This window comes from Arabidopsis thaliana (assembly GCF_000001735.4).
Source record: "Arabidopsis thaliana chromosome 1 sequence".
NCBI classification, from domain to species: Eukaryota; Viridiplantae; Streptophyta; class Magnoliopsida; order Brassicales; family Brassicaceae; genus Arabidopsis; species Arabidopsis thaliana.
Genome location: NC_003070.9, coordinates 26,340,352 through 26,354,884, shown reverse-complemented (window position 1 = coordinate 26,354,884; position 14,533 = coordinate 26,340,352). Strand labels below are relative to the sequence as shown.

Sequence of the window (14,533 nt, the reverse complement as noted above, 5' to 3'; positions counted from 1 at the left end):
TAAGTAAATCTGCATGGAAATACACATTTGATATATATAAAGTGAAGGCTGGTAAATAAATTCCCTTCATGTCACGTTTCGGACCAGCTGTTCCATATTTCATTGTCTCTCTTTTCTCATATTTTTGGTCCTTAACAAAAAAACAAAAAGAGAATATTGCGTTTAATGTATATAATTATCCCTGCTATATATATTTATATTATTTGGGATATAATGAGGCGACATAAAAATACGGATTCATGCTTAAAGATAACACTAGTTATAAAATCTCACAGAAATATATAAAGATTCATAGCAGAAAATAATTTCTCTCTCTCTCTCTCTCTATCCTATAATGTTTCGAGTAAAGTTTGTAAAACATATTGAACAGAATAAAAACCATCGAACATATAAAGAACACCAACCATCCTAACTCAACAAAGTGATAAGACTCTCTTTCTTTCTCTCTCTCTCTCCATCTCCCTCTCTTTCTCTTGCTTTTGTTGTCACTCATCTTTGTTCTCTATTATAGTTTCCATTCAAGAAAATCGAATATAAACCCTACTACTTCGATCGATGTTCATATCTGTCTTTATTTCAACCAACCAACGAAGATAGGATAAAAACATATCCACAAAGGCTAGAAACCATGCGAAATAACCATTCCCTTCGTCTCCAATTGTGGTTCCGTACACTATTTACTGTTGGTGTAGTCACTCTTCTTATGATCGATGCGTTTGTATTACAAAACAACAAGGAGGACGACAAAACAAAAGAGATTACTACAGCTGTGAACATGAACAACTCCGATGCCAAGGAAATACAACAAGAGCTTGAAGATGGTTCAAGGAACGACGATCTTAGCTACGTAGCAAGCAAAAGAAAAGTGCCTCGTGGACCTGATCCTATACACAACAGGTTCTTACTACTTTCTCGTTTTATTTTATCACTTTTAACTAATCCTTACCCCTACCTGCATATATGTGTCTTGGATGTTTCTGTATGATATTTCATTAATATATAATAATATATGACATAAACCCGTGTGTGGTGCCACATTCATATTAGTTAGGTCTAAGTTCAAGGGCTATAAGCCTAAAATTCTCTACAACCCCATATTAGATTCCGTTATGTTCAAATTATACGCGTGGACCACTTGGTCACTTGCATTTCGACCATGGTGTTGTTTAACATGTGGTTTTTACCAAGGACATGCTCTTAGTATGGTCTAGATATAAATTCGATATTGAGATTAATGAATGACATCTAGAAATGACTATATTAGATGAAATCAAGCAAGCTAACTCGTTGATTGTCTATATGTTTATGCATGTTATAATAAGTTTTGTTTCGGGTCACCATAAATATACTTCTAGCACAATTTTACTAAAAAAACAAACACTTTGTTTCTTTTAACTAACTCAGATTCGGTGAGACATATCACAGAAGCTCGCAAAAGGCTGTCTGCTAGCTTTATTCAGTCTTTACGTTTAACAATCTATTTTTAATTATTCACTATAAGATGGCTTCTTTTAAAAACTTTCTTTTTTCCTTTATGGAAGCTTTAGCCCTTTGAACACTCCCTTTTTTTTCTTAGTTATATAGGTAACCCACTTATGATCACAGTTAATTCCATGTAGATCGTATTAAAGTAGTCTATTGACTAAATCACTAAAATATCAATTAATGAATTAATGTTGTATGATTTGTTATCGTTTATACGAAAGTAAAGAAAAACAAGAAAACATGACTTGGATTAAGTAACTCTATGTTCTGTCTTAATACAGGAGAGCAGGGAATTCAAGACGACCACCAGGAAGAGCATAAGTACGGTTAAAGCTTGGGTAAGAAGCAGAAAGAGAGAGAGAAGTATAATTGTTGGCAAATTAATATAGGTCTTGTATTGCTGCTAGATTCTCTTTTCCTTTCATTTGGGATCGAATCTTTTAAATATGCGCAAAATATTTGTGACCCTACAATTCTGTTTTTTTTTTTTTTAAATGTTTGTTTTGTTCCTATAGTGAAGAAATATTGAGCTAGTTAGGGGAGGTTTTAAAAAAATGAAGACACTGATTATTAAAAGGATTTCAAGAAAGAAAAGAAGTATACGTACATGCAATGCAATCCTGTTTTCTCACGCATTGCACGACTTATATTGGGATTATTTCTAATTTGATCCATCATCAAATAACGTTTAGATGCTTTATTTCCTTACTCACATTGTTTATTGGGTACTTGCACTAAATGATCATTAACATTTATTAAGTTAGGTAAATAATTGTGTACTCCTTTTATGTGCAAAAACACAAAATGGGTACTATTTTATTACTAACATGCTTTCTTATCAAATAGCAGTACCCTATGTTGTTCTAAATAACATGCTAATTCAATTCAGATTTGGCAGACAAAATAACATGGTATTTTAGAGAGAGCGCGCACAAGTGTGTTTTTTTAAAACAAATGAAAACATCATAATTACGTACCTGATTGACCCTTGTGTATATATTCACGATTAGAAATTGTAGATTACCAAAACACTCGCACAAAATGGTTCTATATATAGACAATATATGATTCTTATCACATGTTTTGAATGAAAAAAAAAGAATTAAGATGGATTTTTTTTTTGTAAAGAACAATTGTACTTTGAAAGAGTCTTATCCAATCATTAAAAAAAATGTCGAATCCATTATTTATTGATGTATTCTGAAAGCATATATTCTTCCAAAGGGGCAAATAAAAGAGATGTCGACAAAGATTGGATACATAAGATATTAATAATTTATAAATGCAATGGCATATATATATGATATAATTTGAGCTCTAAATGCCGAAATTTGAAAAGGAGAATGTGTGTAATGGTTCTTACAAATAAAGGAGACCACAATGCTTCTTTGTGTTATGCTTTTTTCCCATCTTTTATTCTTTTGTTCTTTTGTGGGGTTAACTCTACCACTACTCATTTTCTCGCTCTTTTTTCACTTATTTTCCATATATTTCTAATTTCTAAATTAATTTTACTAATCTTGAAATACAAAAAACTATTAGACTTAGCTTACTAATTTACTACACCACCAACATACACACTACGCAACATATGCTAATATGTATTAAAATGAAAAGAACAAAAAATGAGAACCGGTATTACAATTTATCGTAGTGTATGACTAGTTATGAGATGAGAAGGTTCTTGAAAAAAGAATTACTAACCAAATAATGTAGATTAATTATTTGCAAATAAAGAAAAGCAAGAATATATAGCAAAATCATGAGTTTACGGTTCGGCTCTATAAAATCTTCTACAACCATCCACGATAAACTTGATACATGAAATGTCTTCTTCCATTAAAACATGAGTTCCACATATAAAATGGTTTACAAGTAACTCTCGAACATATGTGCATGGTAAAGCAAATATATAATACCATTATTTTTTCTGTCTTAATTAAGCAAAATTAAACATATATATAATATATGATCCCTACATGTTCACTTTTAAAGTTCACAATTTCAAGAGTTTGAATATCTTTAATTTGAATTATTACCAAACGCATTAGACAGACTAAACAGAGACATAATAATCAATCAACTTCTTTTTGTCTTTTTTTTTTTTTTTTTTTTGGGCTTCCAGTCTTCATAATCAAAAGTAACTGAAGACCAGTCTTAAAGCTGGAACATTTGAACTAAACATATACGACTGCTCCTATCGCTCTAGAAATTTTAATTAACAATTATTCATAGTTACTTAATTACAAAGACAACAATAAAGGTGAACGAATAAATTAAAGGAAAATTATGAAAATAGTTTAATTTGTATGAAACTTTTCATCCGCATACCAAATGTCATATACTCTTATCTTACATTTTTCTCTTGGGACATATTTTTGGAGCGAACACTTTCGCATGTACGATAAGGTTCAGTGGTCTGAGCTTCGACTACGTTAAAATGATGATTAGGGTTTACTAATTTGGAATTAGGAGTTACATTTAAGGTTAAAAGTTTATGAGTTTCAAGTTTCAACGAAGCTTTAAAGTTTAAACGATGGTTAAAGTTTTATGATTATGGTGGGCTATGTTATAGTTCTTTCAATTTCGTTGGGCCAAATGGGCTAAACGATTAACGACCCTATGAATGGGCCTGAAAAAATGAAAGCCACGTGTCAGACCCCCACAATGGACTTTGACTCGGTGCGGCTGCCGGAGAGAATAATTAATTATCAACTCCGATGAAAAGAAAACAAATACAAAGTTCCAACAAAAATCGAAATTCACAATTTCTCTTCTTCTAAATCCATGGAGTGATGATGATGATAGATAGATTGAATCCAAACACAAACCGGATCCGAGATTAAAAACAATCCGGATTGTTTATATTTACTTTAGATCGGAGAAAGATGCCGCCGGCGACCGGAGATATCGATCGTCAGATCGAGCAGCTTATGGAGTGTAAAGCGTTATCTGAAACGGAGGTGAAGATGTTGTGTGAGCACGCAAAGACGATTCTTGTGGAAGAGTATAATGTTCAACCGGTTAAATGTCCGGTTACCGTCTGCGGTGATATCCACGGCCAATTTTACGATCTAATCGAGCTTTTTCGTATCGGTGGTTCTTCTCCTGATACTAATTATCTTTTCATGGGTGATTATGTTGGTGAGAGTCTCTCTTTACCTTATAGCTTTTTTTAGGGTTTCTACATTTCTCACATCTCTTGATTTGGATTTGGGTATTTTCCCTAATTTGGATTTGATTTTGTTGACCTTTTGGGGCTAATGTAGACTTATTTGGAAGTGTTTACTAGAAATGGATAGATTATTGTTTATCTATCGAAAAGTTTTGGTTTTGGAAGATTTTGTCATTGAAAAGACGAAACTTTTGTTTTAGCTGTTAACTATTCTCAGGGCTTCTACAATGGAGTAGCTTGACCTTGGGAGATATAACATTTTAATGTAGTTTGTGAAGCTTCATGTTCGAGTACTCGGATTTGTGTTTCTCTTTTCTCTGTTTAAGTGCCTTAAGCTCCGTTTCCTACTTAAGTTGCTCAATTAGCTAACTAATGGATCATTGTTAAACTTGTGAAGATCGAGGGTATTATTCTGTGGAGACAGTCTCACTTTTGGTAGCACTGAAAGTTCGTTACAGAGATAGACTTACTATCCTAAGAGGGAATCATGAAAGCCGTCAAATTACTCAAGTGTAAGTTGTTTTCTCTACTAAGTTTTGTATTATAAGCTTCTCAGCCTCTCTCAAAATGTTTCTTGCTGATTGCTTACCTTTTTCAGGTATGGGTTTTATGATGAATGTTTGAGGAAATATGGAAATGCTAATGTATGGAAGCACTTCACTGATCTTTTTGATTATCTTCCACTTACAGCTCTTATTGAGAGTCAGGTATTTAAAAAACTAATGAGCGTTTTCACTACCTTAGACAATCTCTTCTCTGTTTCTGCTGTTTTGGACTTGACTACAGAACTCTTTTTTTCTGTAGGTTTTCTGTTTACATGGAGGACTTTCACCTTCTTTAGATACACTTGACAACATCCGATCTTTAGATCGAATTCAAGAGGTTAGTTCCAGAATCCAAACCAACAAAAGGATGCACCTTACTTGATGTTTACATAACGAGACTAAGATGTTTGTGTTGCCTCTAGGTTCCACATGAAGGACCAATGTGTGATCTCTTATGGTCTGATCCAGATGACCGATGCGGTTGGGGAATATCTCCTCGTGGTGCAGGCTACACTTTCGGACAAGATATCGCTACTCAGTTTAACCACACCAATGGACTCTCTCTGATTTCAAGAGCACATCAACTTGTCATGGAAGGTTTTAATTGGTGCCAAGAAAAGAACGTTGTGACTGTATTTAGTGCCCCAAACTATTGCTACCGTTGTGGCAACATGGCTGCGATTCTAGAGATCGGTGAGAACATGGACCAGAATTTCCTTCAGTTTGATCCAGCTCCACGTCAAGTCGAACCCGAAACCACTCGCAAGACTCCAGATTATTTTTTGTAAGTACCAAAAGAACTAAAGCTGCAATTCCACACACTAGCTCTTCGTCTCTTTTGCTTCTATTCTTAACCACTTTTTGTAATTTCATATTCCTTACGTCTATTTCTGTTTGTTAAACTCTCCATTGTCTTTTAAAATCCGTAATTTTTTGTGTGCAAAGATTCTGGTCCAAGTAACTGAAACCGCTATCACCAAATTCTATTGAAGCCAACTTTGTACAGAGAAATGATGATCATGTTACACAGCAAAAGCCCTAGCTAGGTAGATATAAATATGAATGTTGTGGAGAGGTACAGACAATAAACAAACAAGCTGGAGCTGAGATCTAATCTATAGAAAAACAACACTCAGATCAAAATAAGATGAATCGAGAGTTTCAAGAGCTTTCTAGTTCGCTTTGGATCCAATCTTGTGCACACATCAAGGCTTGCACGGTACTCGGTCTAAGCGAACGCCATGTTTCACTAACCCGTCTCCTTTGACAAGTTTCAAAGGCGTCTTCTTCTGATGATACATTCAACATTGGAACTGCTAACACGTTACGTGCCATCATGGAGAGAATTGGGTACTTAGGTGTGTGAACTTTCCACCAGTTCAGGATGTCGAAATCTGAATTCCGGGGAAAAAGTGGCTCTTCTAGATACTTTTCTAGATCTGATTTAGAGTCTTGACCCGGTGTAGTAGTTGTTTCGTTAATGTACCTATCGAATTCTGTGAGTCTATCGTCAGGCTCTTTCCCATGGGCAACACCGTTTGACCGATGATGATGATTCTGCCAGTCAAGAGCTTGATTTGACGACGCTAATAGCGATCCTACAGAATGCTCATCGTACAGCAGTTTGATGCACTCAGAAATATCTTCAATGAGCTCTGAAGCACTAGTACCATAAAACAGAGGGTAATAGTATTCAACCAGCTTCATTTTGAACCGCGGGTCTAATATGGTAGCGATGGCTAGAACCAGGTAGTTTTTATCCCAGAAATCGTCAAATTTCTTTCTCATGTTTACAACTAGAGAGCTAATGAAATCATCCGGGTTCTTGCTCCACTCAATTAACCGGAGGTGTATGTCGCATACCTCTGGGAAGTACATATTGGCGGGTAAACAACTGCTCTTTGTGAATGCATTTATCACTTCAACAAAGACTTTCAAGAACTCAACAATTGTTCCTAATCTCTCCCATTCCAAATCAGATGGACATAACACGGAATCAGGATCATGTTCATTCATGAGCGAAAACGCGCTCTTTTGCTCTAAAGCATTCTCCAGCATGGTGCATGTTGAGTCCCATCTCATTGGGTCATCGATGCATAGGTTCCTTTCACTTACAGCTCCCGTTTCAACTATCCACTGGTTGAATCTATCTTGAATAGATTCTGAGCTTTTAACATATCTAATACTCTCTCGAATAATGTTTATTGTGTCACAACAAGCTTCCAGGGAATCTTGAACCATCTCGTTAATGACATTAACTCCACAGCTCACATCAAACAATTGGCCGTAACAGTAAAGGAACTTATTCTGCGATAACCGGTCTCTGATTTTACTAGCTACGTTCTCACTAAACGGAGGAGCATGACTCGACGCCATAGAAAACAACTTCCGGTCAATATCCCACTCCATCAAACACGTCATTATAACTTCAGCAAGCATCTCACCACTATGAGATGGATCAACCATAAAGAAGTTCAAAACTCTCTTTTTCAATTCCCATCCTTCATCAATATAATGCGCTGCCAAACACAAGAATTCATCAGAATCACCCGAACCACTCCACACATCAACACTAATACTAATCTTCCCAGGTAACTTATCCAACGCTTCGAAAATCTTATGCTTCTCTTTCGCATAAATCTCCATACAATCAGATTCAACTCTTTCAAAAGCAACAAGCTCAAACAAAGGCTGTAAATTTCCAATAAACATTCTGAATCCAACATCTTCAACCATACTCAACGGATAACCATGTAAGATAATCATCCTGGCTAAATCGAATCGACACCGCCTCTGATCCAAACCCATACTCACAACATTAACATCTTCATGTTCTTCTTTCTCATGTTCATATCTAACATTCACTACACTAAGCACTTCTTCATCCTTTATCCGCTCATTAGCTAACTCTTTCTTCTTCCCCTTAACGAAATACTGAGCAACACCGTTGTTGTTACCATTAGTTCTCCTCCTACATCTAATCAAATGGTTCCTCAAATGCGAAGTCCCGCTCGCGCTTGAGCCGCTAAGTCGCTTCTTACAATGCCTGCAGATTGCAATGTATGTCTCACCTTTTCTAACTCTATCGAAATCATTCCACACTACTGATTTCAATCTACCAGATTTTACAATCACTGCATCTGACAAATCCATCTCATTGTTTATCATCAGTTTCTTCTGTCTCCTACACATGTAAACAAATAGCAGAATTTTCACCAGATAATTCGAATTCAAACAACGAAACCAAGTTACACAAAACCTAAAATCTCATAGTTTCCATTTGCATAAAGCTTTTAAGAAACCATCGAATTGTCAAGAAAAAAGGTTAGAATCTGAGCTCTAAAGCACATGTACCTCTTCATTCAAGTCGCAGCGGTAAGCTTCTCACTGGTGGTTTAACGGCGGCGAAGTCTCTCAGTGTCGGTGGTCGCGGCGGTAGGGTTTTAAGAAGAGGAAGAAAAAAAAGCTGAAAGCTTTTCTGTTAGCGAGAGATATTTTTTTGAAACGGCGAACAAAAAGTAAATTTACGAAATGAGACCTTGGATTCATGTAACTTTAGAAATATAGCCCAAAGTTAGTTTATCATCAAAATTGTCCTTTTTTTTAAATCTAATATTAAATTATATTCAAAGAAAAATAAACTTTTATACATGTAAATGCAAAAGACTTTTCTTAAAAATTAAAAGAGATATTATCGATGGTGTTATCTTGTCAAAGCAAACCACGTTTGGATCCCGCCTTTGTATTTCTCACAACTCCCTCTCCTTGTTGTCCTTAACTGGTTTCTAATGTTTTTGTCTATCAAATTGTACTTTTTCGATTGCTTATGTTCATATAAACACACTTCTCTCCACGTCGCAAGGTTTGAGCCTGAACGTCTGCGATATGTTGTTCATCTTGTCGAACATAGAGCCGCTTTGGAAGCTCGCAGTCACTGCTTTGAAACCCCTCTCCGCGTTGTTTAAGTAACTAGAGTTGTATGACTCAGCTGCTTTTGAATTGTGGAGCCGATATTGAGGCTCAGAATGAAGTTGGACATACTTCTCTAAGAATTGCTCTTCAAAAATGAAAATCTCGATCTTTCAAGTAAATTTGTTTATCTTTTAAACTTTGTTGTGAGTCTTTGTAAATGAAAAATAACATGTTTATGTCCTCTTGATTGCAGCTTCTTCTTGAAAGAGGTGTCAATCTGAATGCTTTTAATTTTTATTTGCATAAAGCTTTTAAGAAACCATCTTTATAAATATAGCCCAAAGGTATGTTATTATCAAAATGGTGTTGGTGAACATGTTGATGTTGTTACCTCCTCGGATGTGTCTCTCGACATGGATTTAATCAAATTTTTTTTTTAAATTGTTTTTTTAATAAACTTATGGTACATAAATTAACAGTTGTATAGTCTTATCAAAATCACAAAAAAAAAAACGATGTAGTAAAAATATTAATAGTAAAATCTATCAAGAATTAATAAAATATTTTGAAAACATACAAAATTCCAAGAGAAATTATAGCGGGTTGCAAAAATGGATCACCACAAACAATAATAGCAAACGAGAACAAAACTCAAAACAATTTAGGTCTCTGAAACAGTATATATACTCATGGCCATCTTTCCATCAAATCATCCAGAAAAAAAAAACGAAAAAAAACAAAAAAAAATAATAAAACAAAAAAAACTTTTTATTTTTAAATAAAAATAAAATAAAAAATGGGATACACAAATGTGTCCATTTTATTAGGCCTGTTGATGGTCTTTGTTACACCGATGGTGTTCGCAGATGATGTGACACCAATCCCAGAGGGCAAACCCCAAGTGGCGCAGTGGTTCAATGCCAACGTTGGTCCATTGGCTCAACGTAAAGGCTTAGATCCTGCTCTTGTAGCTGCTGAGGCTGCTCCACGTATCATCAACGTACTATTCACACTTATTGTCTTAAACTCATCCTTTGTACCAATAGATTTTGATACAATTTTTTTGAAAAACATGTAAAAATTATTGCAGGTGAATCCAAAGGGTGGTGAATTCAAAACACTAACGGACGCAATAAAGAGCGTTCCTGCAGGGAACACAAAGCGGGTGATCATAAAGATGGCTCCTGGTGAATACAAAGAGAAGGTCACTATCGACAGGAACAAACCCTTCATTACATTGATGGGACAACCCAATGCCATGCCTGTTATCACCTATGACGGTACCGCCGCCAAGTATGGAACCGTTGATAGCGCCTCTCTCATTATCTTATCCGACTATTTCATGGCCGTTAACATCGTCGTTAAGGTAAGTGATCCTACTATATATCATACATCTATGTGACTAGTCGACTATTTCATGGCCGAGTGATTTATTTTTTTGCATATGTAGAACACTGCGCCGGCACCAGATGGTAAAACTAAGGGAGCACAAGCTTTATCCATGAGAATCTCCGGAAATTTTGCTGCTTTCTACAACTGCAAATTCTACGGTTTCCAAGACACAATCTGTGACGATACAGGAAACCATTTCTTCAAGGATTGTTACGTTGAAGGAACATTCGATTTCATCTTCGGAAGTGGAACCTCTATGTACTTGGTACGTAACATCTCATACTTATTTCTTAATACATAAAGTGCGAGATCTCTAATGCATGTTTGAGTTCAAAAGGGAACACAATTGCACGTGGTTGGAGACGGTATTAGAGTGATAGCAGCGCATGCAGGAAAGAGCGCAGAAGAGAAGAGTGGATACTCTTTCGTGCACTGCAAGGTGACTGGAACCGGTGGAGGAATTTATTTGGGAAGAGCATGGATGAGCCACCCTAAGGTTGTTTATGCCTACACCGAGATGACCAGCGTTGTCAACCCCACCGGATGGCAAGAAAACAAGACTCCCGCACATGACAAGTAAGTCCCACTTTTCACATTACATAAAAAATCGTATGAATATCACCCAATCGGTCCATGTCCTTTATGCTGATTATATCAAAAATGACAGAACCGTGTTCTACGGAGAGTACAAGTGTTCAGGACCAGGATCACACAAAGCCAAGAGAGTACCATTCACACAAGACATTGACGACAAAGAAGCTAACCGTTTCCTATCCCTCGGCTACATCCAAGGATCCAAGTGGCTTCTCCCACCACCCGCTTTGTAAACTCTTCAATATCAAGTCTAAAATCATATTTTGCACATATATCACTTTTAACAAAAAAATTATTTTTACATATATCACTTTTAGCAAACTTTTTCTTTACCTAGTCGTCACTACTTACGACCCTATGTATGCTTTTATGCAAAGAACCGAGAGGTCGATAATCTGAGAAACATATAAGCAATCGAGACTTAGCCGAAATAAATTGATTTTCTCTCTCAAATAAAAGTATAAATGGTACCCTATATTTATGTAGCTTTTCTAAAATAGCCGAGGTTTTATTTAATTATCAAAAAAGTCTTTTAAGTCTAAAAGTAAAACTCGGTCACGACCAAAGTAAAAACTACGAAACAGTACCTTTTGTTTATGTATACTTACAAAAGTATCCCAAATGTATTTAATTATCAAAAAGGTCCGTTTTAATTACAATCACTGAATAATCATCTGGTGTTACTCTCTCTGCTCACAAATGGCCGCAGCTACAACAACCTTATCATCATCTTCATCATCACCATCGCTAACTCTCATCAATGCCTCACACAGATTTGTCTCTGTAACTCCCTTCTCTTCTAACTCTATATTCCTCCGCCGCCGATTCCGCCGCCTAAATCGCTCACTCGCTTCGTCTAGCTCCCACGTACGTTCTGATTATCTCCTACTCATAGAATTGTGTAATCCGAATCCGAATCCGAATTTACTCAATCTCTTTATCCTTAGTCGCGTAGGCGATACGAATCAGACGATAGATTCTTCGGCGGTGGTGACAATTACGATGTTGTTCCCGATGACGACGGATTTAGCGACGATGATGATGAAGAAGACGAAAGAGAAAGCAGTGTCGATCTTTTGATCAGATTCTTGAGAAGCATGTTCAAGAAAGTCTCGAAACGAACTAAAAAAGCATCGCGACGGATTTTGCCAGCTGCCATGTCTCCTCGACTCGTGAGTCTCTTCTTCTTCTCCATTAAAGCTTTTAAGTGTTTCTTCAGTTTTGTGGGAAATTTTGTTTCTTTATCCTCAAGTTTCCACTTTTGATGTTTCCTCTGTTTTTATGATTTGCAGGTGTCTTTTGCAGTAGATGGGATATTGTTATTAGGTTCACTTTCCATTACAAGAGCATTTCTTGAGGTAATCTTTTACCATTTTGCTTACTTAATTGAATCACTAGTATCGAATCGTATATGGTTTGATTCTGTTTTGTGTGATTGGTTTTTGAGCTTTCTTGTTGAAGCTAGTTTGATCTGATAGTTGCATTGGATTGTATGTGTAGCATACACTATTTATGAGCGTTTATGAATTAGAGTAACTTGTTTTAGTTGAGTGTGATCTCATGGATATGTGTTGCTAACTTTTATGGAAGGTAATATGCAATCTAGGAGGAACTGTGTTTACGGTGATTCTGCTGATACGGTTGTTCTGGGCGGCAGCTTCGTTCTTCCAGACTTATGGGAACTCTTTTGGACCAAACCCGGTAAATTAAAACCTTGTTTTACTCCCATTTGGGTGTGAGATGTTGTAACTCATGTCTTGTTACGTCAATTGGTAAAGGGAAATGTAAGATAAATGTGTGCATTAATATAGCTAGGGAATTATGTAGTTTATCAAGAGTTAGAAGACGAAACTAAGAAGATAAAAGAATGTTTCCTGTAATGTTTCCTGATATTTGTTGTTCAACGTATGTGTAATTTTAATGAATACACCATTGTGTTGTTATTACTATAACATGATGCAAAAAAGCTTTAGAAGAGTTGAAATCGAAGGTGTTAGGCTGGAGGGAACAAAACAAGCTGGACACAGAGTTAGTGTATTTGTCATTCATGATCATGTCGAGAATACAATGTGGTTTTAGGAGTGATTTGTATTATTTAAAACCTTTTAATATAGATCGATCCTTTGTTTATTTTCAGAGTTCAAAATTTTACTCTGAATTTAATCAAAGAGAATGTATTATATTTGAATATAGACAAATCATAAATTCAATGATGCTAAATCATAAATTAGGTTTATGTGGACACATCATCTTCTTCTTTTTTTGGATCAAAGGGTGACATATCTTTTGGTAAGACGTAAATACTTAATGTGTCTTTCTTGATGATGTTAATTTCTGTAAAACCTCGTACCGTACACATTGATGAAAATAGTGAGATCTTGAAAATAGAGAGGTCGAAACCACCACACTACACTAGACCGTCTTGGAGTTACTATAGCTACATCTTTGACTTTCATTGTTCTTTGCACGCAACTTATCCAAATCAACACATGTTATCAGGAAACGCGGATTCTGTATTTCTCATGTGTTACAAAAGCGAAAAGAATATATATTTTGAAAAGTTCATATTATACCAATTTGACATCAAACAATTTAATAAATTTGTGAATAATTTAAGAATATTCAATATATTATGCTGCTGCAGTTGAAACCTATACACAATATGAATTTTTAAAGGGGGAAATAAAAGACAATCTTTAAAGTTGTAACTCTTAATTAGTTGAGCAATTTTTTTTTATCCGGGTATGATTTTGGGATATCCCTATATATCGGTTTGTTTGAATTTGAAATTATTTTTCTTTGTTTAAACATGGATAAACTGTAATTACGATATATTTTTTTTGTTTTTTCTTAAACTACAACTAAGATCTATTTGGTTTTAATGTTTTATAAATTGAGTCTTTGTTTTCTTTCTAGAAAAAAGTTATGAATCAGTCGTAGTTAAAAGAAAAATGTATAGACAAACACACAAAAACTATAAGATGAAGAAATTTCAAAGATGTTTACTTTCCGGAAAATTTGACGCTACAAAAAGTGAGAAAGAAGGTGAGTCGTCGTCACTCTGAGTTGGTAGCAAAGACGCGGAAGTTTGGAAGTATCTAGGGTTTATTAAGTCATACATAAAGTAAATCATAAATAAAGTTAACTCGTAATTGAGATTTTGTTTAATTACTTTTTCCACAACTCTCGGTAAACTGTATTGTTCTCTTCTAATAAGTCTTGGGAATCAGAGCCAGATTGTTTTTTTTCCATAATATAATAGTATAATCTCTGTGGAAACTATAAAAAGTAGCAGTACACCATAGACTATGAAATTTCAAATTCATTCATCCTGTTAAGGGCTCAACTAGTTAAGTAATAATAATTACACTCCAAATCTGTAAGTACTAAATTTTGTAACAACTCCTAAATTACACATACGATTTTATGT

At 35.3% G+C, this 14,533-nt stretch overlaps 4 protein-coding genes and 1 pseudogene across 7 annotated transcripts; 4 read left to right on the top strand and 1 right to left on the bottom strand.

Annotated features, from left to right (window-relative positions):
- Window positions 1–271: 271 nt before the first annotated feature.
- CLE26 (CLAVATA3/ESR-RELATED 26) lies at window positions 272–2,322 on the top strand (the record flags this gene model as incomplete). 2 transcript variants are annotated; one of them, NM_001124103.2, is made up of 2 exons in its annotated part: window positions 272–897; window positions 1,767–2,322. In NM_001124103.2, the coding sequence occupies 2 exons, from the start codon at window positions 629–631 to the stop codon at window positions 1,804–1,806; spliced, it is 309 nt and encodes a 102-aa protein (NP_001117575.1). In that variant the 3' UTR covers window positions 1,807–2,322. The 2 variants fall into 2 exon arrangements, with proteins under 2 accessions (NP_001117575.1, NP_177155.1); NM_105666.2 differs by having other exon boundaries at window positions 629–1,786.
- A 1,865-nt stretch (window positions 2,323–4,187) lies between these two features.
- Window positions 4,188–6,164, top strand: PP2A (serine/threonine protein phosphatase 2A). The gene is made up of 5 exons (NM_105665.3): window positions 4,188–4,629; window positions 5,058–5,172; window positions 5,259–5,367; window positions 5,465–5,542; window positions 5,628–6,164. Exons 1-5 carry the CDS (start codon window positions 4,374–4,376, stop codon window positions 5,991–5,993), a joined length of 924 nt encoding a protein of 307 aa, NP_177154.1. The 5' UTR covers window positions 4,188–4,373; the 3' UTR covers window positions 5,994–6,164.
- Window positions 6,165–6,193: 29 nt separating this feature from the next.
- On the bottom strand, window positions 6,194–8,397 carry AT1G69950 (annotated as a pseudogene; the record flags this gene model as incomplete). Its single annotated transcript has 1 exon — window positions 6,194–8,397.
- Window positions 8,398–9,826: 1,429 nt separating this feature from the next.
- On the top strand, window positions 9,827–11,610 carry PPME1 (Pectin lyase-like superfamily protein). The gene is made up of 5 exons (NM_105663.5): window positions 9,827–10,117; window positions 10,208–10,483; window positions 10,568–10,774; window positions 10,847–11,085; window positions 11,177–11,610. Exons 1-5 carry the CDS (start codon window positions 9,914–9,916, stop codon window positions 11,334–11,336), a joined length of 1,086 nt encoding a protein of 361 aa, NP_177152.2. The 5' UTR covers window positions 9,827–9,913; the 3' UTR covers window positions 11,337–11,610.
- Window positions 11,611–11,653: 43 nt separating this feature from the next.
- SHW1 (short hypocotyl in white light1) lies at window positions 11,654–13,391 on the top strand. 2 transcript variants are annotated; one of them, NM_105662.2, is made up of 4 exons: window positions 11,654–11,970; window positions 12,051–12,275; window positions 12,396–12,461; window positions 12,694–13,391. In NM_105662.2, exons 1-4 carry the CDS (start codon window positions 11,803–11,805, stop codon window positions 12,811–12,813), a joined length of 579 nt encoding a protein of 192 aa, NP_564981.1. In that variant the 5' UTR covers window positions 11,654–11,802; the 3' UTR covers window positions 12,814–13,391. The 2 variants fall into 2 exon arrangements, with proteins under 2 accessions (NP_564981.1, NP_001322309.1); NM_001334430.1 differs by having other exon boundaries at window positions 11,735–11,970; window positions 12,710–13,218.
- The last annotated feature ends 1,142 nt before the right edge of the window (window positions 13,392–14,533 follow it).

What these genes read in the sequence shown, in the direction of transcription:
- PP2A (NM_105665.3), top strand. Translation starts at nt 4,374, where the DNA reads ATGCCGCCGGCGACCGGAGATATCGATCGTCAGATCGAGCAGCTTATG. An exon ending in CAGCTCTTATTGAGAGTCAG is followed by an intron (nt 5,368 to 5,464) that starts GTATTTAAAAAA and finishes TTTTTTCTGTAG; the next exon opens with GTTTTCTGTTTACATGGAGG. An exon ending in CTTTAGATCGAATTCAAGAG is followed by an intron (nt 5,543 to 5,627) that starts GTTAGTTCCAGA and finishes TGTTGCCTCTAG; the next exon opens with GTTCCACATGAAGGACCAAT.
- PPME1 (NM_105663.5), top strand. Translation starts at nt 9,914, where the DNA reads ATGGGATACACAAATGTGTCCATTTTATTAGGCCTGTTGATGGTCTTT. An exon ending in CCGTTAACATCGTCGTTAAG is followed by an intron (nt 10,484 to 10,567) that starts GTAAGTGATCCT and finishes TTGCATATGTAG; the next exon opens with AACACTGCGCCGGCACCAGA. An exon ending in GTGGAACCTCTATGTACTTG is followed by an intron (nt 10,775 to 10,846) that starts GTACGTAACATC and finishes TGAGTTCAAAAG; the next exon opens with GGAACACAATTGCACGTGGT.
- SHW1 (NM_105662.2), top strand. Translation starts at nt 11,803, where the DNA reads ATGGCCGCAGCTACAACAACCTTATCATCATCTTCATCATCACCATCG. An exon ending in TCGCTTCGTCTAGCTCCCAC is followed by an intron (nt 11,971 to 12,050) that starts GTACGTTCTGAT and finishes CTTTATCCTTAG; the next exon opens with TCGCGTAGGCGATACGAATC. An exon ending in TTACAAGAGCATTTCTTGAG is followed by an intron (nt 12,462 to 12,693) that starts GTAATCTTTTAC and finishes CTTTTATGGAAG; the next exon opens with GTAATATGCAATCTAGGAGG.